This window comes from Balaenoptera physalus (assembly GCF_965194825.1).
Source record: "Balaenoptera physalus genome assembly, chromosome: 13".
In the NCBI taxonomy this organism is placed as follows: Eukaryota; Metazoa; Chordata; class Mammalia; order Artiodactyla; family Balaenopteridae; genus Balaenoptera; species Balaenoptera physalus.
Genome location: NC_138892.1, coordinates 96,559,871 through 96,586,280, shown reverse-complemented (window position 1 = coordinate 96,586,280; position 26,410 = coordinate 96,559,871). Strand labels below are relative to the sequence as shown.

The window sequence follows — 26,410 nt, the reverse complement described above, 5'->3', positions numbered from 1 at the left end:
AAAACAAAAAAACAAAAACCCAAGAGTTTAGCAGCAATGATTATGACAATGAAGATGAGTAAAAATGATGCAGAATTGCAGGTATTTAATTGAAAATATAAAAGTATCTCTTTTTTATATATCTAGAATGCCTAATTCAAAGGTTTAGCAAATTGCAAGATTAATATAAAATTTCTCTCTAAGATAGCTTGCTTTTAATCAAATTTCATATATCCCATAAGAAAGTATTAGACACCAAGTACTTATTGTTATGCACGATTATAATCTTCAAGATAGTAAAGCAGTTGTTCGGATTTTGGGACATTATTATTTGAGTGAGCTCAAGGAAAAGAGTTTTGTGAAAGATAACCTTAGAACACAAAATATGTAGGTATTTATGTATGTAAGCACAAAAATATTTAGGTAGAATTTTGGATTTGATAATAGGCAAACTTATTTCTTATTATCAGAATATAATCATTGTCATAATGTTTAATGCCAGTTATTAAAGAATTACATAAAGGTAAACATCAACTACAATTTTTGTTTATTAGTGTTTAATATTCCACATATGATATTTAAGGTAGCCCTTCTCTCCACCTGTCAGGCCACTTTGCTGACCAATAAAAATGGTCAAAGAATCTGAAAAGATAACCAAAACATAACCTCCAGGACAGGTCAAGGCAAATGGTTTACTAATAAATTTAAGGGACAGATAATTGTCATGGTATAAAATCTTTTCAGAAAATGAAAATATACGGAACAACTCATTTCAGTAAGATATGTTAACATATTATCAAATAGATAATTTTCCCAAAACATTAATAAGTGCCTATGAGTATTCCAAATTCTAGGTCAGAGGTTCTAGGGGTACACATATGAATCAGATTCTTGCTTTCAAGGAGTTCACAGACTAGTCAGGGAAAACACATAAATTCAAATGCTGTAGTTAGTGAAATCCACTTACAGCAGTTTGGCAATCTACAGAATCTGAATGAACCTTCTAGCACAAACGCTGCATTATTATGGCCAGAAGAAAATAAGGAAAATCAAAGAACAAAAAATAAAAAATAAAAGGACAGTGAAATAACAACTGAAGGTGAGAGGTAAGCAAGCATCCACTCTAGGGTTGCAATGGAGAATAAATAAATCTGTAAGGAGGCGAAGTAGAATATAAGCCTCTGCAACAAGTTGGGACACCCACAGGGCGCTAAAATGGTCACAGGTTGATAGCAGCATCCAGCCCAAAGGAGAAGAAAATGTTAATTTTCTGTGTAAGGCAGCAATGCTCAGTTAGCTCCTCAGGACTCCCACAGGTGATCTTCAACCATATATTAGTTTAGAATATATATATGCCAAATAAATAAAGACACAAGTCTTCATGTGCTGTAGACCACCGTGAATTGACTGTGTTTATCAGTTCATTCTGACTGCCAAATTATATCACACTGTGATTTATTCATCCAGTCTCTTGTCCATGTGCAGCTGGTTTGTTTTTGCTACTGTGAAGAGCTCTACCAAGAACTTGAGTGAACATGCACCATGTACGTAAGTGCTATCATCTCCCTCGGGTAAATATCCAGGAGTGGAATTGCTGGTTCAGCATAAATGTGAATCCATTTTCAAGTTCACAAGACACTGACAAAGTTTTGTTTCAAAAATAGTTGAATCACTTTATCCTCCTACTAGTGTTACAAGAAATTCTGTGCAACACTTACTATTGTCATTTAAAAATTTTTTACCAATCTAGTGAATGAAAAATTGCATTGCACTGTGGTCTTGATTTGCAATTCCCTGATGACTCATCAAACTGAACATCTCTTGCTATGCTTATTGGCCATGTTTTTCCACTGTCTTTCGCTCATTTTTTTTTTTTTTTTTTTTTTTTTTTACATATAGTCCGGGGTACCGCTTCTATTTTTTTTTTTTTTTTTTTTTTTTTAATTTTATTTATTTATTTATTTATTTTTGACTGTGTTGGGTCTTCGGTTCGTGCGAGGGCTTTCTCTAGTTACGGCAAGTGGGGGCCACTCTTCATCGCGGTGCGGGGACCGCTCTTCATCGCGGTGCGCGGGCCTTTCACTATCGCGGCCCCTCCCGTTGCGGGGCACAGGCTCCAGACGCGCAGGCTCAGTAGTTGTGGCTCACGGGCCCAGCTGCTCCGTGGCATGTGGGATCTTCCCAGACCAGGGCTCGAACCCGTGTCCCCTGCATTAGCAGGCAGATTCTCAACCACTGCGCCACCAGGGAAGCCCTCGCTCATTTTTCTATTGGCTTGTTTGGACTTGGTTTCAATTTATATCCAACTGTTTACCTGGTCCATCACATTATTCTCAGGCAACAGGACAAATTAAATATCCAACATTGGAAGGTTTCCCAAATACATCATGCCTAGAAATTACTCTGGCATTTGTTCACGCTGTTTGTTCCCCAAGCTTGCTGTGGCCTTCTCCTTCCCCAAAGGGCCTTCAGCTCAGAACAAATGTTACCAGATCTTTGAAGACACCCCTAGGCCTGATAAAATTTGTTCTGTACACCAAGAGCATTTCATTCATGCCACTCCATTATAGCAAACCACATGTGTACCACATAGATGTCTTCCCCCTCCCTCGCTCTTTACTTGGAAAATAGAAGCTTCTTGATGGCTTATTTATCTCTGAATCTTCAAAAGTTAACCGTTCTTGGGACAAAAGAGGCATTAAATGTTCAAATTCAGAAGAGATGACTTTGCTACAGGATCTAATTTCAACAGCAGTTCATTCACATTGTAAGAAAACCCTTATAGAACAGCTTTAAATTAAGTTCTTTAACAAACGTGTAGGAAGGCATTTTATTAGTCAACTTCAGAAAATCTCAGTCAGTTCTAATTTCAGATACCTTGCATTCTCAAATCATGTGACCCAGTTCTGGTTTGGAAAATGAATACTTCAGGACTGGATACTACCATGGGACTCATACTCACAGACAAAAACAAAAAATTTCTCGTGTTCAAATAATTTGGTCATATTTTACAAAGTATATAAAACATGAACAAAAACAAAAAAGCTGTGCTACAAGGGAAAATAAAGTTCTACTAGACAGGTTCAAAAAAATTGAGGCCACCATCAAAAATATAAACAAAAAATTAATTCCAAATAACTTAAATACTTAAAGAATAAATATTTTAAATTATCATATGAATACTTATTTTCATGCTTCACTGCAGTCCCACCTTCATCCTCAATAATCTGATTCACACTAAATTGGCGATTTAATAGGTCCATTACCTATCTACTCAAATTCACTCATTCGCTCACTCAACAAATAACAACGGCACAGAAGTGCGCCAGACCCTGCTGCTTCTTTTTAAGTAACTCAGGGGTTTTTTCACTTGAATTGAAGAAAGTTGAACTTATGGGACTGTCTCACTGCCCTAGAAATTTAATTAATACCAGCACCATGGATACACTTGAGTATGGAGTAGAAGAAAGCACTTAGAAGTCAAATGTCAGCAAATAGGGACGGGAGCCTCCCTGGCAGAGTCAGTAGCACATAAAGGTTAAGGTCAAAGGGTGCAGGATCCAACAGGGCTGGGTTCAAATCCTGGCTCAGTTCTGCCCCCCACCGCGCATCAGTTTCCTCATCTGTAAAATGGTAATTAATAATGAATAATTCGTAAATTTGCTGGGGAATCGAATGCAATCATGGAATACACTTGTCCCGAAGTGTCTGATATTCAATAAATGATATGATGCCAGCCTCTGCTCAGGGAATACAAGAAATGCTTCCCTGGCTAGAGTACATATGAGATATATTGATATATCGCTTAAAATGAGATACACATACATCGCTGTCAAGGCTGGGAAATTACCCCAAAGCCAATCCAGGCAACCACCTCTAGGAAGCTAAGTGATTTCACGATGTCTAGACAAGCCGGAGCTGGAGGAAATCAGTTAAGGTGCATGGGATCACACCGCATCTGGGGGCCTTAAGCCCCTTTCCCATTTCTCTCATATAAACAGGTTAGTTAGGAGTGACAGAGCCAGGAGTCGAGCGAGGCCTTTGAATGACCGGTTCCCGCCTCGCCCCGCTGGCCGCCCCTGCCTGCGGCGGGGCCCCGTCTCCAGCTCCGCCGGCGACCCAGGAAAGCGCCCGCAAACGGACCGCTCCTTGCTCTCCCGGGAGGGATCACTGGGTAGGACTCCACGACTACACAGCTCTCTCGCCACACCCTTTTCACGGAACCCCTTAGAACCCAACTCACCTCCTCTCTCCTCTCCTCAGCCCCGCCCGCGATTCGGAAAACGACTTTTACTAGGAAGTGAGGGTTTATCTCCCGGCTGCTACTGGGCCACACGACCCTCTCTCCCGAGCAACAGCAGCGCATGGATGCTGGGCAGGACGCTGCCCTGCGCCCCGCCCACGCTGCCGGCAAATCCTGGATTCGCACCGCTAGGGGTTCGAGCACCGCCGCCGGGTACTCCGGCGTCGGGACGCTCACCTGTTCGGCGCGTCTATCTTTGTGCAGCTGACCCACGGGTAGCGCAGGGGCCGAGGGCTCAGGCCCAGCCTTGGACTTCGCCCACACGCGGCCACCCTGCATTCAGCGCCTGAGCTGGGTTACCCCTTACTCACAAAGTCAGTGAAAACATAAAATATTCACACCCGGCAGACTCCCGCGCGCCACACTAGGCCTGCACCTCGAGCTTTCCTATTGGACGCCGCGACATCGCGGTCTCAGAGACGGGGCGGGTCGCACCAGCGAGAACCGCCCCCTCTGACGCCTCCTATCCAATCGGAGGAGGATAGCCGGCTCACCCTATTTGCATACAAGCCATTCTATATATGCTCAGGGCCCGAAGCCTCCCCCGCTAAGAAGCGTCTACCACTTCCAAGACGTGGGTTTCGTAAGGTAGTGATGCCTTCTTTCCCCAAAAGGAATCCAAAGTCGGCAGTCCAGCTCTGAAACAGAGAGGAAGGTCACTACTGCCCTGCACCGCATTTCCCAGGCTACGTTCTAAGCGCGGACGCTGGGTTCCCCGCCCGAGCTCTGCTGCTCTCACCTCCCCAAGCCTCAAGCCTAACCCCAATTCACCCGCTGGAGCAGCTGCAACCTAAACGCTTCATTTGAAGCACCTATCTGCACATTCACACAGCAGTTTAAGCACTACCAACTCTTTTCTTGACGTTTTGAGGGCCCTAAAAAGGACCTTTTGGGATCTGGAGATAAGCCGCAGGCACACCTCAGCCGCCAAAGCCGTAGAGGGTGCGGCCCTGGCGTTTCAACGCATACACCACATCCATGGCCGTGACCGTCTTGCGCTTGGCGTGCTCCGTGTAAGTCACCGCATCACGGATCACGTTCTCCAGGAACACTTTGAGCACCCCCCGGGTCTCCTCATAGATGAGGCCAGAGATGCGCTTCACACCACCACGGCGAGCCAGACGGCGAATGGCGGGCTTCGTAATACCCTGGATGTTGTCCCGTAAGACCTTCCGGTGGCGCTTAGCGCCTCCCTTACCCAGCCCTTTGCCACCTTTACCTCGGCCGGACATCTTTCACCACAACACGACTAGAGCCAAAAAGCAAGTTGCTGGTAGTTCTATGAGCTGTGAATCTGGGCTTATAGTTCCTTCTAGCGGACCTGTTTGAAAACCTCAAGAAAGTGGGCGGAGCTATAGGCTCCAGGAGATTTCTTTGTTTTTTTTTTTTTTTTAATTCCCTCCCTGTAAAATTTCTTGTTTGCTTATTTGGGAAAGTTTTTCTTATTTTTGCTATGAAATTGAGGAAAGACTCGATAAATTTTATTTTGCCTTTTCTCAACGCTTAAAAAACGGTAGGCCAGATCCAATGCGCGCTGGGTTTCCCTTCTCTCTTTCCTCCACCATGTTCGCCCCTCTCTGTCTCTCTGTCTCTCTGTCTCTCTCTCCCCCCCCCCCCCCACCTCGCGCGCGCGGGAATTCTAATTTTATACTTTTCAAACGGAATGCTTACTCTTATAATACCATTCTCAGACTAATGTGAAAATCAATAGGAACCAGGAATGCTTTACTACATGTTAAATTTAAAAGCAGTTGCTTTACACCTGTGGATCTTTTAAAGTCACTAGTTGGGGTAGAGAAAATCTTTTAATGGTTCTTTTTTTCTCTTTCGGGGGCCCCGTGGAGAAAGAACTAAAATTCTTTCAAAAAGTCTAACCTTACCCATTCCCCCCCAATCCCCCCAGACTCTTCCCTTGAAGATTCTTCTGCACAGTTGGCAGACTTTACTGCCTCCGCCGCCTCCAGCCGAAGCGCGTTTTTTGCTTTTCAATCAAATAACTATTTCTGTGATTATTTAGTTAAAATACTGTAATATTCTTATTTCATTAAAACCCGAGGTTCTCACTTAAAAATTCAAAGTTCTTGTAAAATAATGGATGCCATGATCGTGGCTTTAAATAGTAATTTATACTGCAAATCTCCAATTAGGAGGCTCTCCATTCTTTTCTTAAGAGAATCCCTGAGCAAAAACGAAACTTTTGAGTAGTGTCGCCCCTCTAGGAGATAGAACTGTCTGTCTTCCCAAAAGGGTTTACTGCGATAAAAGGCAGCAGTATTTAGAGGATGATTCATAACTCTTTCCCAGGTACTTAACACCTTGAGGACGAATATTTTAGTAAATTGTGCTCCCTGTCCCTAGTCCTGACGAATAAGCCTTTCCAGCAGGAAAGCTTTATGGTAAATATCTATATATACCTAAATGCTTATTATTTACCTATCCTTACCCATCTCCATAGCACAAAAAAGTTACTGTTATTGTTGTTAAAGAAGAATTAAAAGAGCCCTCAGAACACTGTCTGGATGGCTGAAAAAAAAAAAAATCCTAAATAGTCAAATTGTACCACATGATTTTAATCCTTGACTCAAAGAAGAAAAGTCTTGAAGAGTCAGGATTCTTGTAATGGTAAAATAGGTTGGCTTTTAAATATTTACTAAGAAATCAAGGTTAGAACATTTTCAAGTTAGAGATCTCTCTTGTTTACAAGAATAAAAAGTGTCCATAATAATAATAATAATAATCTGTCACAAATTGGGGGCATACCCTGCGACCTCAAGTGCTAGAGGCATTTCTTGCTTCAGGCCTTGCACTTTAGACAGAGTAGCTCTCCTTCTGGATTTTTCTGTTTCTTACCATGGTTTCTTAATTTTTTTTAAACTTTTTTTAAAATTAATTAACTTATTTTTGGCTGCATTGGGTCTTCGTTGCTGCGTGCAGGCTTTTATCTAGTTGTGGTGGGCAGGGGCTACTCTTTGTTGCCGTGAGCAGGCTTCTCATTGCAGTGGCTTCTTTTATTGCTGAGCATGGGCGCTAAGAGCACGGGCTTCAGTAGTTGTGGCTTGCAGGCTCTAGAGCACAGGCTCCGTAGTTGTGGCACACGGGTTTAGTTGCTCTGTGGCATGTGGAATCTTCCCCGACCACAGCTAGAACCTGTGTCTCCTGCATTGGCAGGCAGATTCTCAACCACTACACCACTAGCGCCACTAGGAAAGTCCGGTTACTTAATTCTTAAGACGTTATTTTTCTGGGAGTGAGCGAGGACGTAGAAACCGCAGGATCCAGTAAGTTCAACAGAACCCCTAAAGGCGTAGCAGTCGGGCCCAGGGTACTCATATGGGAGGTTATGTAAATGAGGGTTAGCAGTTTTTCTTTTGATTGGAGCAAGGTGGAGAAGGCGGTCCTTCTGCCAGCGCTCTAATTGGGAGAAGAGCCTGCCTGCCATTGGTCACCGGAGCCGAGGTTGTTGCCTCGCCCAATGGGAAGGCGCTGCCTAGTGTCAGCAAAGTGTTGGTGGAGGTAGTTCAGATGTGGTACGTCGCCCTCCCACTCTAGGAACTGGACTGCTGGGGTTTGTTTCAACAGCTGGAGGTTTAGGCGAGAGACAAACATGTCTGGTCGCGGAAAGCAGGGCGCCAAAGTGCGGGCAAAGGCCAAGTCCCGGTCCTCTCGCGCGGGCCTGCAGTTCCCCGTGGGCCGAGTGCACCGACTGCTGCGCAAAGGTAACTACGCAGAGCGAGTGGGAGCCGGGGCGCCGGTGTACCTGGCAGCGGTGTTGGAGTACCTGACGGCGGAGATCCTGGAGTTGGCTGGCAACGCCGCGCGGGACAACAAGAAGACCAGGATAATCCCTCGCCACCTGCAACTCGCCATCCGCAATGACGAGGAGCTAAACAAGCTGCTGGGGAAAGTGACCATCGCCCAGGGCGGCGTCCTACCCAACATCCAGGCCGTGCTGCTGCCCAAGAAGACGGAGAGTCAGAAGGCGAAGAGCAAGTGACCCTGACGCCGCCACAGGAGAGCTGGCTTCCCCAGCAAAGGCTCTTTCCATAGCCACCCCGCAGTGTTTTTGAATACGGTTGATGTTATGGAGGGCCGGCGCGATCTAGTGGGGAGATGGGCGGCGAGGGTCGGGGGCCAATAAAGTCGGTGAAAGTTGTCTGGTCGAGAGAACTGTGTAATCGCGGGGGCCTGACGGGTGACCCAGGGGGCAACCGGGAGGCCTTTGGAGGAGGTACTGGTGGGTCGGCTTGAGCCACTTTCTGGGCTGCTTTGGTCCGCAGGTCACCCTCAAGGCGGATAAGGGAGACCAGAAGGGACCCACTGGCCTGGAGGTGGGCAGAGTTGGGAACTCTCCCTCCTCGCCTGAAGGCGGAGGAGAGACAGAGTAGGTGCGAATGCGGCTGGGGGAATTATTTTTACGTTCCCTTCCCAGGGCCTTTGCTCCCCTGCCCTGTTTGGGCAGTTCAGGAACCTGTTCTAGGAGGGAGACGGTGGCTTCGAGCTGGTCTTGGGCAGGAAGTTGTCTCTCCGGCCATACTTTTCAAAAGGTAAAATAACTTGCCGTCTTGGAAGTGTGGCTCAGACGACACAGTGTCAACAGATTTTTCTTGGCCTGACAGCTGTTGTGTTTTCGGTATCAGATATTTTTATGTACACGCTTATGTTCACATTTCTTTAAAATGAAGGAAACATCCAGGAATATATGTAGTACGGAAGCATGAGTCACGAGGTTGGAAGTTTGTTCCCCTGACACTCATGTTGCAGAACAGTGCAGCACCTTTAGTCATGAGTTACATATGTTTATGAGCTTTAAAAATGATTTTCTCAAGTTTCTAGCTTCATAATGGTCTTATCTCCACCATATTAGATTCCTGTGGAAATGTAATTGGTTTGATTTTGCTTTATAACAACAAATCACCCTCTTGTCCCTTATGTTCTACCACTGGCCTGAAGTAATGACCTCATTCCAACAATGCCTACTGGGGTTGTGTTGCTTAATGGCACAGTAATGCTTAAATAAATATGTGAGATGTGAGAAAAGGCAAGGACAAATGATATAAATGCGGGGAGAAACACATTTCAGATCAGGAATTTGAAAGTTACACACTAGCAATCCTATTCTGTCCTTAATTGACCCTTCTCTACAAGCTTGGTCCTGGCCCTCATAGTCCACAAAAAAAGATCCCCGTTTAGATTTCATATCTTCGGATTCATCTTTCCTGTGAGTCAGAGTTGAAGTCTTCTTGGAAAAAAAAAAAAAAAAAGAGTATGTTTTCATCCTTGGTAGTATTGTACTTGGCCCGTTTTCTCACATGGACTATCTTTATTTCTTCCCCAGTATTTATTGAGCGTCTCTATATGCCATGCACAGTACTAGGTGATGGGTGATGGGGGTGTACCTGTAGATGAGACCAACTAGATTTTGACTCTTAAAGCTCACTTATTTGTTCAGTGTCCTGAAGACAGGACACTGAACAAATAAGTTACTATCAGAGAAAGAATTCCCCTTCAGCTTCCACTAGTACTTGTGTCTCTCTGTTGCTTGTGGAATGAATGTTGGGATTACTTCTCCCATGTGATCAAGATTGAAGGCCACACATACCCCTGTTAGGAGGCCTAAAGTAATGACCTCATTCCAACAATGCCTATTGGGGTTGTGTTGATTAATGGCACAGTAATGCTTTAATAAATATGTGAAATGTGAGAAAATACCAAGGGTATGTACCCAGGGCAGTTTCCAAGGTGTCCAGCTGTTTACTCCACTTACCACCTTCTATTCAGAAGGCTTCCTCATATGGAAAATAATAGACATAATACCTATTTTAATGACTGAGATTGTTCCTTTATTGCATGCCAGATATTAGATGCTCAGTAAATTGAAAGAAGTACCATTTTCTACAGGGATATAGACTTACCTTTATAGGTTAGGGAATAGGTAACTGTAGTTAATATGATTTTGTTGTTTTTAATGCCCAATTATTAGGAATAGTTCTCATTGTTACCACTTTGTGGAGTGATGGGCAGTGGAGGAAAAAAAAGTGTATATCAGGTGCTGGTTTTGACATTTACGTCTTAATTTCCTAAAAACTTTGAGGCACATGAAAGATTATTACCAAATGGTAAAGAAATTAGGATAAGACATTTATAAGAAAAACTTTTCTTTTCCCTCTAAAGATTCACAGGAGTCTAACCGTGTTACCTGAAGATAAAAACAGGCCAGATACAAGGTACAGTAATGACCCCCATCTTCATGCTACCTCGACCACCACTGTCCCAGAGATTCTTAGGCTCCCCTTCAATACTTCCCCTGCTGCAAGCTTCAGTCAGTCCCTCACCATTTCTGTTTTTGAGGGGTTTTTAAACCTGAATAGTTTATTGGCAGTTAAAAATGCATACCCCTTGCCAAATCAGTTCAGCCTGTGCATCTTTGATGCACAAACAGTTCTTGCCAATGTATGATTGTTAACTTAAAAGGCCAATATTTTTTCAAGCACGAGACCTGATGGAAGAAGATTTAGGCCAAAAACTGGTGGGACCTGAATTCTAGTCCTAAGTAGATTTCTAATCCATAGTTGTGCGTGTATACACACATGCGCTTTCCTGTGGAGATAAGCCATTCAGTGTGGCAAGCTGTGACTTGGCCAGGATTTGTTCATACTTTGTTTTTTCCTGCAGAGCCAGTCTTGCCTTTGTGTCCCTGAGAACTGGTCTGTTTAGTTTTGTCTTCCTGGAATCAACAGGTTTAGTCTGGCCCCATAATTGGTGATAAGTATGTGCAAACTCTTCACAAATCTCCTTCCGATGGTTGAAAGGTCATATACTATGGTGTTTAAGAACTTTTACTCTCTGGAATGAGACTTGGGCTCAAATCCACTCACCTCCTTAGTAGTTGGGTGATTTTGGAAATGTTACTCAATCTCTTTAGATCTCAGTTTCATCTATTAATTGGGCATAATAATAGTTACATCAGTGGATCTGGGGGAAGAGTTAATGAGATAATGTAAATGAAGGCACTGAGTTTCCCATATAGAAATGTGCTCAATGAATAGTAACCATTAGTATATGAAACTGGATTTAGAGCAAGTAGCAGTAGTCACGGGACCTATTGAAATTAGTAAACATCTGACATTCTAGCAATTCTGTGACTTCTCGTCTAGCGCACCATAAAACAAGCTTAATGGCTGCTTTACTAGCTATAAGACATCTACAACCCAGTCTATAACAGAAAAGAGAGTCGTAAATAGCGAAATGAACTTTGTGAACCTGAATTTGTATTTTTTCCTCCTTGAAGGACAACCTAGTTTGGAGTTAGTAGCTTGTTAAATGCACCCGCTCAGATTAAAAATGGAACCTGTTCGTTCAACAATTTATTGAGCATATGTTACATGTTACACCTATGATTGATAACTGGCTGTCAAGAAAAATGATTATCATATAATTAGAAAGATGATTATAATCTAGCAGGCTACACGTTAAGGGAGATGCTCAGGGTATTATAGTAACAGAGAAGAGGCACCTGTGTTTCTCAGCCTGGGGGGGAGAGTGGCACCTGAGATGGGTCTAGTGCAAGAGTGAGCCTGACACGACAGAGTGTTCTAGGCAGAGGGACAGCACGCACAAAAGCATGGGGGTCAAAAGACAATGTACCTGCGGCCGGATGTGAGTGAATCCAGGGGAAAAGGTCTGGCCTGGAGATAAGAATCTGGGAGTCATGATTAACAATGGTCTTCATGGGTAAAATCATCCAGAGGGAATATAAATCTAGAGAATATACGGAAAGGTCTATAAGTGAATCTCTGACAGGGCGTGTGGGATCTGTGAGGTCTAATCTCCTGTGGAGGAAGAGCAGCCTTTCAGAAGATGACAGGACACAGACTGAAGGAGAGCGTCAAGGGATGGAGATTTTTCACAATTTGGATCGCTGTGCTCCCAGACACTTCCTAATTTGTCTTTATTTTGACATGTAAGTAGAATATGTTCTTTAAAAGTTATTACGTTGTCCTACCCAGGGAACGCTGGCAAGCTGGCTTACTTTACCAGTGGCACTGGAATGGAGATGCATTTTCCCCTTTGCATTTTCACATTGCATATACAGAAATTAGAGGGATATATATATATATATCTCGTGACAGCAAAAACATTTTTTTAAATTTTATTTTTTATTTTTTTAAATTTAAAAAATTTTTTGGCTGCGCCGAGCGGCATGTGGGATCTTAGTTCTCTGATCAGGGACTGAACCTGTGCCCCCTGCATTGGAAGTGTGGAGTCCTAACTCCTGGACTGCCAGGGAAGTCCAAAAACATTTTTTTAAAAAAGCCGAGAAGAATATTGGCAAAGAACCATTTGAGAATACATCTTTTGTTATCATCCCATTTATTTGAATACAGCTTTTTACATATTTTAATTTTAATCAATGTTTTAATTTTAAGTTTCAATTTTAAAGAACTTATAGAAATGGTGGCAACTTTTTTTTTTTGACTTATAGTTGATTTACAATGTTGTGTTAGAGCAACATATTAATTCATAAAGCCAATGTAGGTATTTTAGAATGACTAAAGCAGGAGAAATTTGACCCTGACAAACTTAGTTAATGTTTAAGTGTTTAGTTTCCCAAGAGAGGGAAATGGAGAGTAAGAGGAACAAAACAAAACAAAATGAAAAAAGAAAGGAAGCTGGCTGGCTTCAGGCAGATACGAAATTATCACTGTAAAGCTTTATTTTGTTTTCTCTACAGGGAGAGGAAAGAAAGTTTAGGTGTTGAAAAACACATTTTAACATATATATATACACAAAAAATGGTTAACAGTGGGTTTGGATAGTAACTGGGGTCTTTGATAATTTTATCAAGCCATGCAATTAAAAAGCCAGCACTGCCTAACTCCAAATTATGGAAACAAAGGAGGGATAAGCCCTACATTAAACAAAATTATCTTTCTTTTAGGCAAACCAGACAAGCAAAGTGCTCATAAGGGTTTACTTGCTTTCTGTTTTAAAGTACTTGTCAAATGAACTATCTTGTTCATGTCAAAAGCCCAGGGGTCCCAGATGTTCACACTATTACTGAGTTGAGAGTCCTGGTCCAAGTAATGAGCACTTTAGTTGAATCCATAGTTTTGTCTTTGCCCTTCAGCCAAAGACCACCAGGAACATACCTGTAGTTTAACAAGTTGGGTTTATTGTTCTTTGTAGCAGAGAGCACACATACTGGGGAGATGTGAGGTGTCTAATATATTAGAAAGGATTTGTTATAGGGCTCGGGTTTGTGTATAGGATATAGGTCTGGGGCTTTGCCCAGGATTCCATACTGTGTAGGGAACAGAGGTAAGTCTTTGATTTGGTAGCTTAATACAGCTAATCAGGTACAAGGAAGGAAGTGAGGCTCTAAAGCTGTAATAGGTGAAGATGCTAATGCATATGGGCCAACACAGGGGGCTGTTTGGTCATTTTTGTGGTTTGGACAATGCTTATGTTTTTGTGTTCATATATGATACAGAGATCTCTTGGTGTTGTTTTGTTTTTTCACGGTGGAATGGTCTTGTGTGTTGTTGGTGTCATGTGAAATGGTTTATGTCCCACGTAATACCATGGTACAGCTATGTCAGGCCAACTCCTAGCAACGCCAGGGTTTCAAGCTGTCATGGGCTGTTTTCCCCTCTCTCAATAGCTAAAGAAAAAAGCGTGACCCTGAGAAGAGGACTTGCTGAGCAGCGGAGGTAGACAAAGACATCCAAGGCGAATGTTGGCAGTGTCCAAGCACCACGCAAAAGAGGGAACCACTGTATGTGGGTATTTCAGTCCCACATTCATGTACTTTAAACATCCAAATCCTCTGACACCATCCCCTTGCTTTCATGTTCATCAAGGAACTTTTTCTCTTGAATTTATCTTTTTGCGTGTCTTCACATAGGGTGAAAATGTCCTGGTATTTTTCACATGATAGTTCATGTATCAATATTTCTAATAATAAATTGTTTTAAATTTAAATTATATTTATATATACTTTATATATATATATAATTATACATAATTTTAATATATTTAAATGTATATGTTAAGTAAATACCGTGACCTCACTTTTCTCCCCTCTTCCAATCTCCTGCTTCCCATTGTCCAGCCCAAACAGAAACCAGTTATTCTGATTTGAACTTATGCCAGGAAAAAAAGCATTCAAACCAATAAAAATCTAGGCATTTATTTATAAGCTTGCTAAGTCTTGGTTTTCTCGTGCATAAAGGTGGGATAATAATATCTTTTCCTTATCATAAAGCATTTAGTGTCTAGTGTATGGTAAGAGCTCAATAAATTACTGCTATTGTTGTGATTATTACCTTATATTTTCTACTTCAATTTTCTCTCTCCCTTTTGTGTTCCCCTGTCTGTCAGTGTTTATGGTATATATCCCCTGCCTGCCTTCTAAACTTCACACTTCACCAGCCTACTTAAGATCGCCATAGGTTATCTCACTGGGGTCTCAACCTCAGCTGTTCCAAACTGGACCAATTCCTTCATTCCACACCCTCCTCCCCCAGCCCACTACCTAGGTTTGAATTTCTGCTCCCCTAGTTGTGTAACTCTGGGAAAGTTATGTAATCATTCTTCACCTCAACAGACACATCTGTAAAATGTGTAGTAGCTACCCCACAGGGTTGTAGTAAGGATTAAATAAATTAATGTAAAGCACTTCTGAAAATGCCTGGCACACAGTAACGTTCCATAAACGTTAGCTGCTGGAGTCATCTTTTTCCTGCTCTTAATCACCATCACCCTCAATAAGCCAGCTTCACAGCCTTTATTCACTGACTAACGACACTGCCGGGCAACCAAAGCCCTAAGCTGGAGACCCCACGTTCTTGTTTCTCTTTCTACCTCATCCCCTACATCAGATTGTTTATCCAGTCTTGTGCTTTCTCTCTCTGGAACAGACCTCTCGACTCCTCCCCTCGACCCTCCCGCGGTCGTCTGGCACTCTTCATCTTTCCCCTACAGTGGGGAAAGATGCATCTTCCCACCTGGGGTCTGTCACCTTGCAGCCAATCTGTCCCCTCCATCACAGCCATAGGTCTCATTCTGAAAAGCAAATGTCATTCTAACAAGCATGTATTTACCATGCGCCAAACACTATTCTGGGAGTTTTATAATATTAACACATTTGTTATCTGTATTCGGTGACTTCTCTCTCTTTTATATATTATATATTCAACACATCTTCTATTGAATATTTTCTCAGGTGCTAAGTCCGCCAGGATCCTGTCAGGAAACAGATGGCATGCCCAAATGTGATTTTAGGACAGTTTAATGAAGGGACTGCTTATAGTGATGCAGGGAAGGCACATGGAAGGGCTGGCGACCACTGGGCTCCACCACTCTCGGCTGATGGAGTGAAGGGGTGTGGTCACCAGACCTGGTAGGAGAAGGTAGTGTGGAGGGGCCCGCATGACAGGGAGAGTCAGGAAAAGCTAACCCAAGGCAACCATCGGGGAGGGGCCGGGGGAGTAATTCCCATGACCTCACTTTGCTCCCTTCCTCCTCCTACAAGGTGCTTATTACCCAGCCTAAATGGATGCCCAAAGGTAAGAAAACCCATTAAGGCAGTTTCTACAGTTCATCCTCCTTAGGGGCATAGAACAGGGTGGAATCGTGTAAACGGGGGATCCGGAGGGGCGGACCCTTAGTTATACAAATATAACATGAGCAGGCAGCCACTGCTATGGGGAGGAACGTCACCGGACCTTTCCTAGCACGACAAAGGTTATCCCACTGACAAAAACCCTTGATACACAGTGTTCTAGCAAGAGCAAACAGGACAGATGGAATCCCTGTGTTCCTGAAGCTTCCATAAAAGTAGACCTTAAAGGAAGTCTGTAAAATTCATAGATTCCAGCCTATTCTTCTGCCGTGCTTTCATATATATGCCACTTGCCAGCCATACAAAAGTACTTCCTGTCTCTTCCAGCGGCAGTGGGGTAGGAGTGCAGGGAACTCACACCCACTTTTTGCTTTGGGGAGGAACTAGTTCATGCTTAAATCTCACTGCAAAGAAGGCTGGAAAACGTAAAAGAGCACATGGAATCTTTTAGTGAGTACCACTGTCTCTGTCAGAGTTTCTGAGTATTTTTTGCTTACTTCCTAGTTCTTAGCTTTGTTCTATTGAACAAACCCCTAACATAGTCGGCCAGTCAATTGCAGTCCTCTTGAGATTTTTTTAAGAACAAAATGACACGCAGAAATTTTATCATCAGCTAATACACATGAGCTAACGGCCTAACCACCCGCCAGAAGGAGCTTGAGAAACATTCCATAGATTTCTGTTAAAGGAATTTGTGCCAGTAATTTTACAACTAGGTTGTGAAAGTGGAAGTAAAAAGACTGAATTTTCTTTATGCTCTCGTGTGCCGGTTATAAAGGTATTGCCTCTGGTCTCCAAATTCCAACCTTATACGGGCTCTGTGGTAGAAGTTGGAGTTCCTCTGGGCCTGCCTTCCTTACAGAAGCGTGATGCTAGGCTCTGTGGGGAGAGGGCACTGAGGGCCTTTGCAGGAGGGAAGGATGACTCTTGCCGGCTCAGGCTGCTGCCCCGTTGTGGTGGGTCAGCAGTGAGGGGGCGAGGACACCGGGTGGCTTCTACTCCAGCCACGTGCCCAGAATGCACATTCCCTGCGTGACCTCCAGCCGTGACTCGCCCAGGGGACCACCTTCCCACGGCCCTCCCTAGGGGGAAACCACACACGCTGGGCCTCCAGCCTTCAGTGGTGCCCTGACTCCCTCACAGGCCCACCTGTCCAGAGTTCCTCTCTCCTGGGTCCCTCCCCACGTGGCTGTGGAGTGTGACCGGCCACCTGCCTGTACGGCAGGTTTCACACTTCAGAGGCAGGGTTGAGTAGTTGTGGCAGAGACTCTGTAGTTCCCAAAGCCCCAAATATCTATGGAAAGTTTGCTGATCCCTGTTCTGGTCTATCAGTGGAAACAAACACACAAAAATAAAAAGTAATAAACACAAAGCATCTTTTAAAACAACTTCTGTTGCTCTATTTGGTTTTTCTCCATAAAAGTGGTACTTTCATCTTATTCTTTACTTCTTTATGTTAACCCTCAAGTTTTTAAAATGAACATGTATTTTTATGGATAAACTCAGTACAAATATGGATTTAGAAATACCTCCTCCTGTGCTTTGGGTTACTCTGTAATAAGAATGGTCTTAGGAACAAACGTTGGATTTGTACTCTGCCTGTATTTTAATTCCCTCCTAACACAAGAAAGCCAACAGCCATTATTTGAAGGTATGGGTTCATTTTACAATAAGTCCCTAAATATGGCAACCTTTATCAACTCATTGAAGAAAGCCAGGCCTTCATGAAAATAATATGGCCTTTTCATTTGTGGGTGGTACATTTCATGAAACCAGGCAAGATTTCAGAGCTATACTAATGTTCTTTTTTCCCCTCTCCCTGCCTGAACTTCGGCTGTCACCTTCCTTCTTTCTTTACCTCACTCCCCAGTTTATTGGGGTCAAGGTTGCTGGGTGCAATGATAATGAATAATGTAGTTAATTGTGTTCTTCTTTGGACTCTAATTTTTCTTGAGATTCAATGGATATAAACACTACTGCGTTCTAATTTTCCTCACAAAATATTGTTACAAAAAGTCCTGAAAACATTTTTTGCACTTCATAGCATTTTTAAAGTGTTAATTTTCCTGCATATCAGTTATTTATCTCCTGCACATGTGGTATAATTCTTACTAAATATGGATTCATTATGGTAAATGACAATAGAAAACATCTTATTTTTAGACTTCAGACGGCTAAAAAGGGGAAATACTCTGAATAGGATAACAGATCAAGGAAAAACATGTATTTGGGGAGCCATGGTTTTTTTCTTTGAAAACTTTTTTTCTCTAAGGAAAATGTTTTCTCTATTTGGTTGCAGCATCATTAAGGTAATCAGTTGATATTTAGTATTTTTAAATGTTCAGAGAAAACATTTTCATTTTTAAAAAATAACTATAAAAAGGTAACATATAAATATTATAAAGGTCTGATGGGTTTGTCTTCGCCAGCACATGGCACATGCAGACCTCAGAATTTTTTTTTCCAGACTGTTTATTAGCGCAGGTTTAAAAAAAGAAATTCTTTTAAAAAATTAGCATTGGTAAATACTGTATTCAAAGTATGAGACAGAAGAAACATAGACATTGATGTTTATCTCCTGAAATTTCCATAAGAGCCATGATAGTAGAGACCTCATCTGATTTTCTTACTACTGCTTTCCTAGCACCTAGCTCGCAGCAGGCGCTCGATCACAATCTGCGGAATAAATAGTTTGTACTCCCTCACGCCTCCCCAAACCCTCAGGTACCTCATACCGTCAATTACCCTCTCATTCTCCAACCTCTCTCTCTGCTGGCTATTGACTCTCAGCAAAACAAACAGGCCAATTAAGGAAAACCCCTCCGCTCACCCAGTCCTGGCCACTTGCCCTGTCCTCCCTACTCTTCCTTCACATCCAACTGCAAGGCCTTCGTAGAGACAAAAGAACTGGAGTAGGTAAGTTATTTTGGTCTCACAGAAGTCCCAGGTCCCACCTTTACCAAAAGTCCTTATTTCCAGGAATGTAAAGAAGAGCTTCCCCACAGCTCACGTATACCTTCCTGAACCCAGGACCTGGATGTGTAAAGTTATCTACAGCTTTGCTCAGGAACAGCTTTGAGCTCCAGAAGTCCTGTCATAAGGCCTGTCATCCAAACTGATTCTGGCTGAGGAACATTCCCAGGTATTAGACCTGCTCCAGTTTGCGTTCAGGACAAGACAGAAACGTGCAGTTCTACATGGGGTGGTGACTGTGGCATCTTCTGTGATCCGAAGAATGACTTGAATGCAGTAAAAAGTAGTTTAATACTAAAAAATGTCACCCAGCTAAATATAAATAGGGAGATATTTTAATAAAGAGCACAAACTAGAATATGCAAAATGAGAATTGCAACTAGACCTTAGATGTCACCTCGGGCTTTATGCTGATTCCATGCCATGTGGTGATCCTTAATTCACACTTTATAGTACCTTAAAGGAATTTCAAAATGATGTTAAAGAGCAATTAATGTGTAATAAAGTGATACTTGGATAAAGAAATGGTAATATTTATCCATATACCTGACTGAAGATTTATATCAGGCTTACATTTCATAGCAGTGATCTAACCAGAACAAACATTTTTATAAAACCATGATGTAAATGACAAATGCCTACCCAGAATCTCCCTAGAATCAGAACCACTGATTCTCCTTTCTTGCAGATGCAGCTAACACATGAAATGTGCCAGATTTTACCAGCTAAAAGAATTTTCAGAAGATAAAACTAGCAATATTAGGAAATGACTTGTATGATAAACTATTATATACACAGCTCCCTTAATGAGAAACAGAAATCTCACCAAGAAGAAACACAAATTTCAAGCAAGAACACTGTTGCACACCAAATACCAAGGAGTAATTGTTTATGCTTAGATTAAAATATTGATTTGATGATGTAATTGTGTTCCACCTTTGCATCTAAACAAAGATTCGATTTACCTGCTGACCCACATTGATTATACTAAAAAATAATAATAATAATTCCAAAGTGGTCTATAGACCGCTTTGGCAGGATTTGCTTTAATCTGAAAGAATAAATAACTTCCAAAAGTCACATACACAAAAGATCTCAGAATAAAAATTTAAAATCCATCAAAGAAATCAGTTGTAAAAAAATAAAAGGCTTATTGTATTACTGTACTACCTTTTTAGGATATCACCAATTTTCAATGGTATGGGATTCACACGAAAGGCATTTAAGATACAATGGAGAGGGCAGAGTCAAGATGGTGGACCAGGAGGATGCAGAATTCGTGTCTCCGTGCAACTAGGGCACCTACCAGGCACCGATGGGGAACCATGGACACCTAAGGGGACAGCAGGAACCCCCAGTGACTGGGTAGGATGTGGGGCGTGGGGAGAGTGAAGGGGGAGGAGAAGTGGAGGTGGGACGGGACTGGCCCCCTGAGGGGCGGCTGGCGGAGGGGAAGGGATCCCACGCCCAAAGGGAGATATTGGGGGACCATTGGGAGGGCAGAGGAGCAAAAGGGAGCATGGCCAGATTTCCCCTGCCCACTTGGGCCCCCAGGAACCTGCTGAGATCCTGGGCCTGATCCTCTGCCCACCGAGGCCCCCTCCAGCCACGCGGGTCCTGAGGGAGTGGGAGGGAGGGAAGGGGGAGCAAAAGTAAAGGCCAGACCTCCGGGACCAGCACCCCTGAAGGGCAGCTGGGGGAGGGGAGGAGTTCCTACACCCAGTGGGACCCACCCATGCTTAGAGGTCCAGTGGGGACGGGGGAGACCCTGGGAGAGGCAGAGGGGTAGGGGCACAGAGGAACAGAAGGGAACGTGGGCAGTGCTTTCCCTGTCCACTTAGGCACCAGGGAGGCTGTTGGGCTCCCGGGCCTAATCCTCTGCCATCGGAGCCTCCCTCCTGGGGTGCAGAACCCAAGCCCCGCCCCTATGCCCCCACCCAGGGCCCCACCTCTACACTCGGAGACCCCCTGTGAGACCCCTGCCAGCACGCTGGGCCTAAACCCCACCCACACAACCCCACCCAGGGCCTTCCCTGCAAGCTCTGGAACTCCACACGCCAGAGGCCCCCCCTTTGGACATGCTGCCTCTCCCCTTCCACGCAGGTCCTAAGCAGAGGCCCTGCCCCACGCTCAAATGTCACCCCACCCCGACCCACCTAGGTCCTGCCCCACCCTAAACCTCACCCCTGCCTAAGTTCCACTCCCACCTAAGCTCCGCCCCCATAGCCAAGGCTTTTTTTTTTCCCCACTTTTAGATTGGGATTCTGTTTTAACTTGTTGATTCATTGCTGTTGGTTCTTTTATATTTTTATATAAATTGTTTCCCCCCCCTTTTCTTTTTTCTGTTGTGGTTTTATTTTACCTTATTGTAGTTGTTTCAATTATGTTTTTATATTTCCTAATATATTTTTTATCATTCTAATTTTATTTTGTTTTTTATTCTTTGATATTGTACTGCTCCTTTTTTTCCTTTTTTCTTTCTGCCACGCCATGCAGCTTGTGGGATCTTGGTTCCCAGGATGGAGGTTGGTCCTGAGCTCCTGTGGTGGGAGCTCTAAGTCCAAACCACTGGACTAACAGAGAACCTCAGACCCCAGGGAATATTAATTGGAGTGAGGCCTCCTGAAGGTCCTAATCTCAGCACCAAGACCTGGCTCTATCCAACAGCCTGCAAACTCCAGTGCTGGTTGCCTCAGGCCAAACAACGAGTAAGACAGGAATACAGCCCCACCCATCAAAAAAAAAAAAGAACGACAAGAAAATATGTTACAGACGAAGGAGCAAGGTAAAAACCTAGAAGACCAAATAAATGAAGATGAAATAGGCAACCTTCCTGAAAAAGAATTCAGAGTAATGATAGTAAAGATGATCCAAAAATCTCGGAAACAGAATGGAGAAAATACAAGGAACATTTAACAAGGTTCTAGAAGAAATAAAGAGCAAACAAACAGTGATGAACAACACAATAACTGAAATTAAAAATACTCTAGAAGGAATCAATAGCAGAATAACTGAGGCAGAAGAACGGATAAGTGAGCTGGAAGATAAAATGGTGGAAATAACTGCCAGGGAGCAGAATAAAGAAAAAAGAATGAAAAGAATTGAGGACAGTCTCAGAGACCTCTGGGACAACCTTAAATGCAACAACATTCGCATTATAGGGGTCCCAGAAGGAGAAGAGAGAAAGGACCAGAGAAAATATTTGAAGAGATTATAGTCGAAAACTTCCCTAACATGGGAAAGGAAATAGTCAATCAAGTCCAGGAAGTGCAGAGAGTCCCATACAGGAAAAATCCAAAGAGAAACATGCCGAGACACATATTAATCAAACTATCAAAAAATAAATACAAAGAAAGAATATTAAAAGCAGCAAGGGAAAAGCAACAACTAACATACAAGGGAATCCCCATAAGGTTAACAGCTGATCTTTCAGCAGAAACTCTGCAAGCCAGAAGGGAGTGGCAGGACATATTTACAGTGATGAAAGGGAAAAACCTACAACCAAGATTACTCTACCCAGCAAGGATCTCATTCAGATTTGACAGAGAAATTAAAACCTTTACAGACAAGCAAAAGCTAAGAGCATTCAGCACCACCAAACCAGCTTTATAACAAATGCTAAAGGAACTGCTCTAGGCAGGAAACACAAGAGAAGGAAAAGACCTACAATAACAAACCCAAAACAATTGAGAAAATGGTAATAGGAACATACATATCGATAATTATCTTAAATGTAAATAGATTAAATGCTCTAACCAAAAGACACAGATTGGCTGAATGGATACAAAACCAAGACCCATATATATGCTGTCTACAAGAGACCTACTTCAGACCTAGGGACACAAACAGACTGAAAGCAAGGGGTTAGAAAAAGATATTCCATGCAAATGGAAATCAAAAGAAACCTGGAGTAGCAATTCTCATATCAGACAAAATAGACTTTAAAATAAAGACTATTACAAGAGACAAAGAAGGACACTACATAATGATCAAGGGATCAATCCAAGAAGAAGATATAACAATTGTAAATATTTAAGCACCCAACATAGCAGCACCTCAATACATAAGGCAAATGCTAAGAGCCATAAAAGGGGAAATCGACAGTAACACAATAATAGTAGGGGATTTTAACACCCCACTTTCACCAATGGACAGATCAACCAAAATGAAAATAAATAAGGAAACACAAGCTTTAAATGACACATTAAACAAGATAGACTTAATTGATATTTATAGGACATTCTATCCAAAAACAACAGAATACACTTTCTTCTCAAGTGCTAATGGAACATTCTCCAGGATAGACCGTATCTTGGGTCACAAATCAAGCCTTGGTAAATTTAAGAAAATTGAAATTGTATCAAGTATCTTTTCTGACCACAACCCTATGAGACTAGATATCAATTACAGGAAAAAAACTAAAAAATACAAACACACGGAGGCTAAACAATACACTACTAAATAACCAAGAGATCACTGAAGAAATCAAAGAGGAAATAGAAAAATACCTAGAAACAAATGACAATGAAAACACGATGATGCAAAACCTATGGGATGCAGCAAAAGTGGTTCTAAGAGGGAACTTTATAGCAATACAATCCTATCTCAAGAAACAAGAAAAATCTCAAATAAACAACCTAACCTTACACCTAAAGCAATTAGAGAAAGAAGAACAAAAAACCCCCAAAATTAGCAGAAGGAAAAAAATCATAAAGATCAGATCAGAAATAAATGAAAAAGAAATGAAGGAAACAACAGCAAAGATCAATAAAACTATAAGTCCATTCTTTGAGAAGTAAACAAAATTGATAAACCATTAGCCAGAGTCATCAAGAAAAAAAGGGAGAAGACTCAAATCAATAGAATTAGAAATGAAAAAGGAGAAGTAACAACTGACACTGCAGAAATACAAAGAATCATGAGAGATTACAACAAGCAACTATATGCCAATAAAATAGACAACCTGGAAGAAATGGACAAATCTTTAGAAAAGTACAACCTTCCGAGACCAAACCAGGAAGAAATAGAAAATATAAACAGACCAATCACAAGCACTGAAATTGAAACTGTGATTACAAATCTTCCAACAAACAAAAGCCCAGGACCAGATGGCTTCACACGCAAATTCTATCAAACATTTAGAGAAGAGCTAACATCTATCCTTATCAAACTCTTCCAAAATATAGTAGAGGGAAGAACACTCCCAAACTCATTCTACAAGCCACCATCACCCTGATACCAAAACCAGACAAAGATGTCACAAAAGAAGAAAACTACAGGCCAATATCACTGGTGAACATAGATGCAAAAATCCTCAACAAAATACTAGCAAACAGAATCCAACAGCAGATTAAAAGGATCATACACCATGATCAAGTGGGGCTTATCCCAGGAATGCAAGGATTCTTCAATATACGCAAATCAATCAATGTGATACACCATATTAACAAATTGAAGGATAAAAATCTTATGATAATCTCAATAGATGTAGAAAAAGCTTTCAACAAAATTCAACACCCATTTATGATAAAAACTCTCCAGAAAGTAGGCATAGAGGGAACCTACCTCAACATAATTAAGGCCATATATGACAAACCCACAGCCAACATCATTCTCAATGGTGATAAACTGAAACCATTTCCTCTAAAATCAGGAACAAGACAAGGTTGTCCACTCTCACCACTGTTATTCAACATAGTTTTGGAAGTTTTAGCCACAGCAATCAGAGAAGGAAAAGAAATAAAAGGAATCCAAATCGGAAAAGAAGTAAAACTGTCACTGTTTGCAGATGACATGATACTATACATAGAGAATCCTAAAGATGCTACCAGAAAACTACTAGAGCTAATCAATGAATTTGGTAGAGTAGCAGGATACAAAATTAATGTACAGAAATCTCTTGCATTCCTATACACTAATGATGAAAAATCTGAAAGAGAAATTAAGCAAACACTCCCATTTATCACTGCAACAAAAAGAATAAAATACCTAGGAATAAACCTAAGGAGACAAAAAACCTGTATGCAGAAAAGTATAAGACAGTGATGAAAGAAATTAAAGATGATACAAACAGATGGAGAGATATACTAGGTTCTTGGATTGGAAGAATCAACATTGTGAAAATGACTATACTACCCAAGCAATCTATAGATTCAGTGAAATTCCTATCAAACTACCAATGGCATTTTTCACAGAACTAGAACAAAAAATTTCACCATTTGTATGGAAACACAAAAGACCCTGAATAGCCAAAGCAATTTTGAGAAAGAAAAACGGAGCTGGAGGAATCAGGCTCCCTGACTTCAGACTATACGACAAAGCTACAGTAATCAAAACAGTATGGTACTGGCACAAAAACAGAAATATAGATCAATGGAACAGGATAGAAAGCCCAGAGATAAACCCATGCACATATGGTCACCTTATCTTTGATCAAAGAGGCAAGAGTATACAATGGAGAAAAGAGATCCTCTTCAGTAAGTGGTGCTGGGAAAACTGGACAGCTACATGTAAAAGAATGGAATTAGAACACTTCCTAACACCACACACAAAAATAAATTCAAAATGGATTAAAGACCTAAATGTAAGGCCAGACACTATAAAACTCTTAGTGGAAAACATAGGCAGAACACACTTTGACATAAATCGCAGCAAGATTTTTTTTGACCCACCTCCTAGAGAAATGGAAATAAAAACAAAAATAAGCGTATGGGACCTAAAACTTAAAAGCTTTTACACAACAGAGGAAACCATAAACACGATGAAAAGACAACCCTCAGAATGGGAGAAAATATTTGCAGATGAAGCAACTGACAAAGGATTAATCTCCAAAATATACAAGCAGCTCATGCAGCTCAATATCAAAAAAACAAACAACCCAATCCAAAAATGGGCAGAAGACCTACATAGACATTTCTCCAAAGAAGACGTACAGATTGCCAACAAACACATGAAAGGATGCTCAACATCACTAATCATTAGAGAAATGCAAATCAAAACCACAATGAGGTATCACCTCACACTGGTCAGAATGCCCATCACCAAAAAATCTACACTTAATGCTGGGGAGGGTGTGGAGAAAAGGGAAACCTCTTGCACTGTTGGTGGGAATGTAAATTGATACAGCCACTATGGAGAACATATGGAGATTCCTTAAAAAACTAAAAATAGAACTACCATATGACCCAGCAATCCCACTACTGGGCATATTCCATGAGAAAACCATAATTCAAAGAGTCATGTACCACAATGTTCATCGCAGCACTATTTACAATAGCCAGGACATGGAAGCAACCTGTGTCCATCAACAGATGAATGGATAAAGATGTGGCACATATATACAGTGGAATATTATTCAGCCATAAAAAGAAACGAAATTGAGTCACTTGTAGGGAGGTGGATGGACCTAGTCTGTCATACAGAGTGAAGTAAGTCAGAAAGAGAAAAACAAATACCGTATGCTAACACATATATATGGAATCTAAAAAAAAACACAAAAGGTTCTCATGAACCTAGGGGCAAAACAGGAAAAA

The 26,410-nt window shown here is 41.9% G+C and overlaps 2 protein-coding genes across 5 annotated transcripts in view; one reads left to right on the top strand and one right to left on the bottom strand.

Moving 5' to 3' along the window:
* H4C16 (H4 histone 16) overlaps positions 1-5,878 on the bottom strand; it is a 47,315-nt gene extending 41,437 nt beyond the window's left edge. For all 4 annotated transcript variants that reach the window (XM_082422003.1, XM_082422004.1, XM_082422005.1 and 1 more), the window contains exon 1: positions 4,460-5,878. In XM_082422003.1, coding sequence (XP_082278129.1) covers positions 5,203-5,514 — 312 coding nt within the window. In that variant the 5' untranslated portion in view covers positions 5,515-5,878 and the 3' untranslated portion in view covers positions 4,460-5,202. The remainder of the gene's footprint in view (positions 1-4,459) is intronic.
* Positions 5,879-7,768: 1,890 nt separating this feature from the next.
* Positions 7,769-8,435, top strand: H2AJ (H2A.J histone). Its single transcript, XM_082422001.1, is given in 2 exon segments — positions 7,769-8,253; positions 8,256-8,435. Coding segments are annotated over 2 exon segments (441 nt in total). The 5' UTR covers positions 7,769-7,886; the 3' UTR covers positions 8,330-8,435.
* Positions 8,436-26,410: the final 17,975 nt, after the last annotated feature.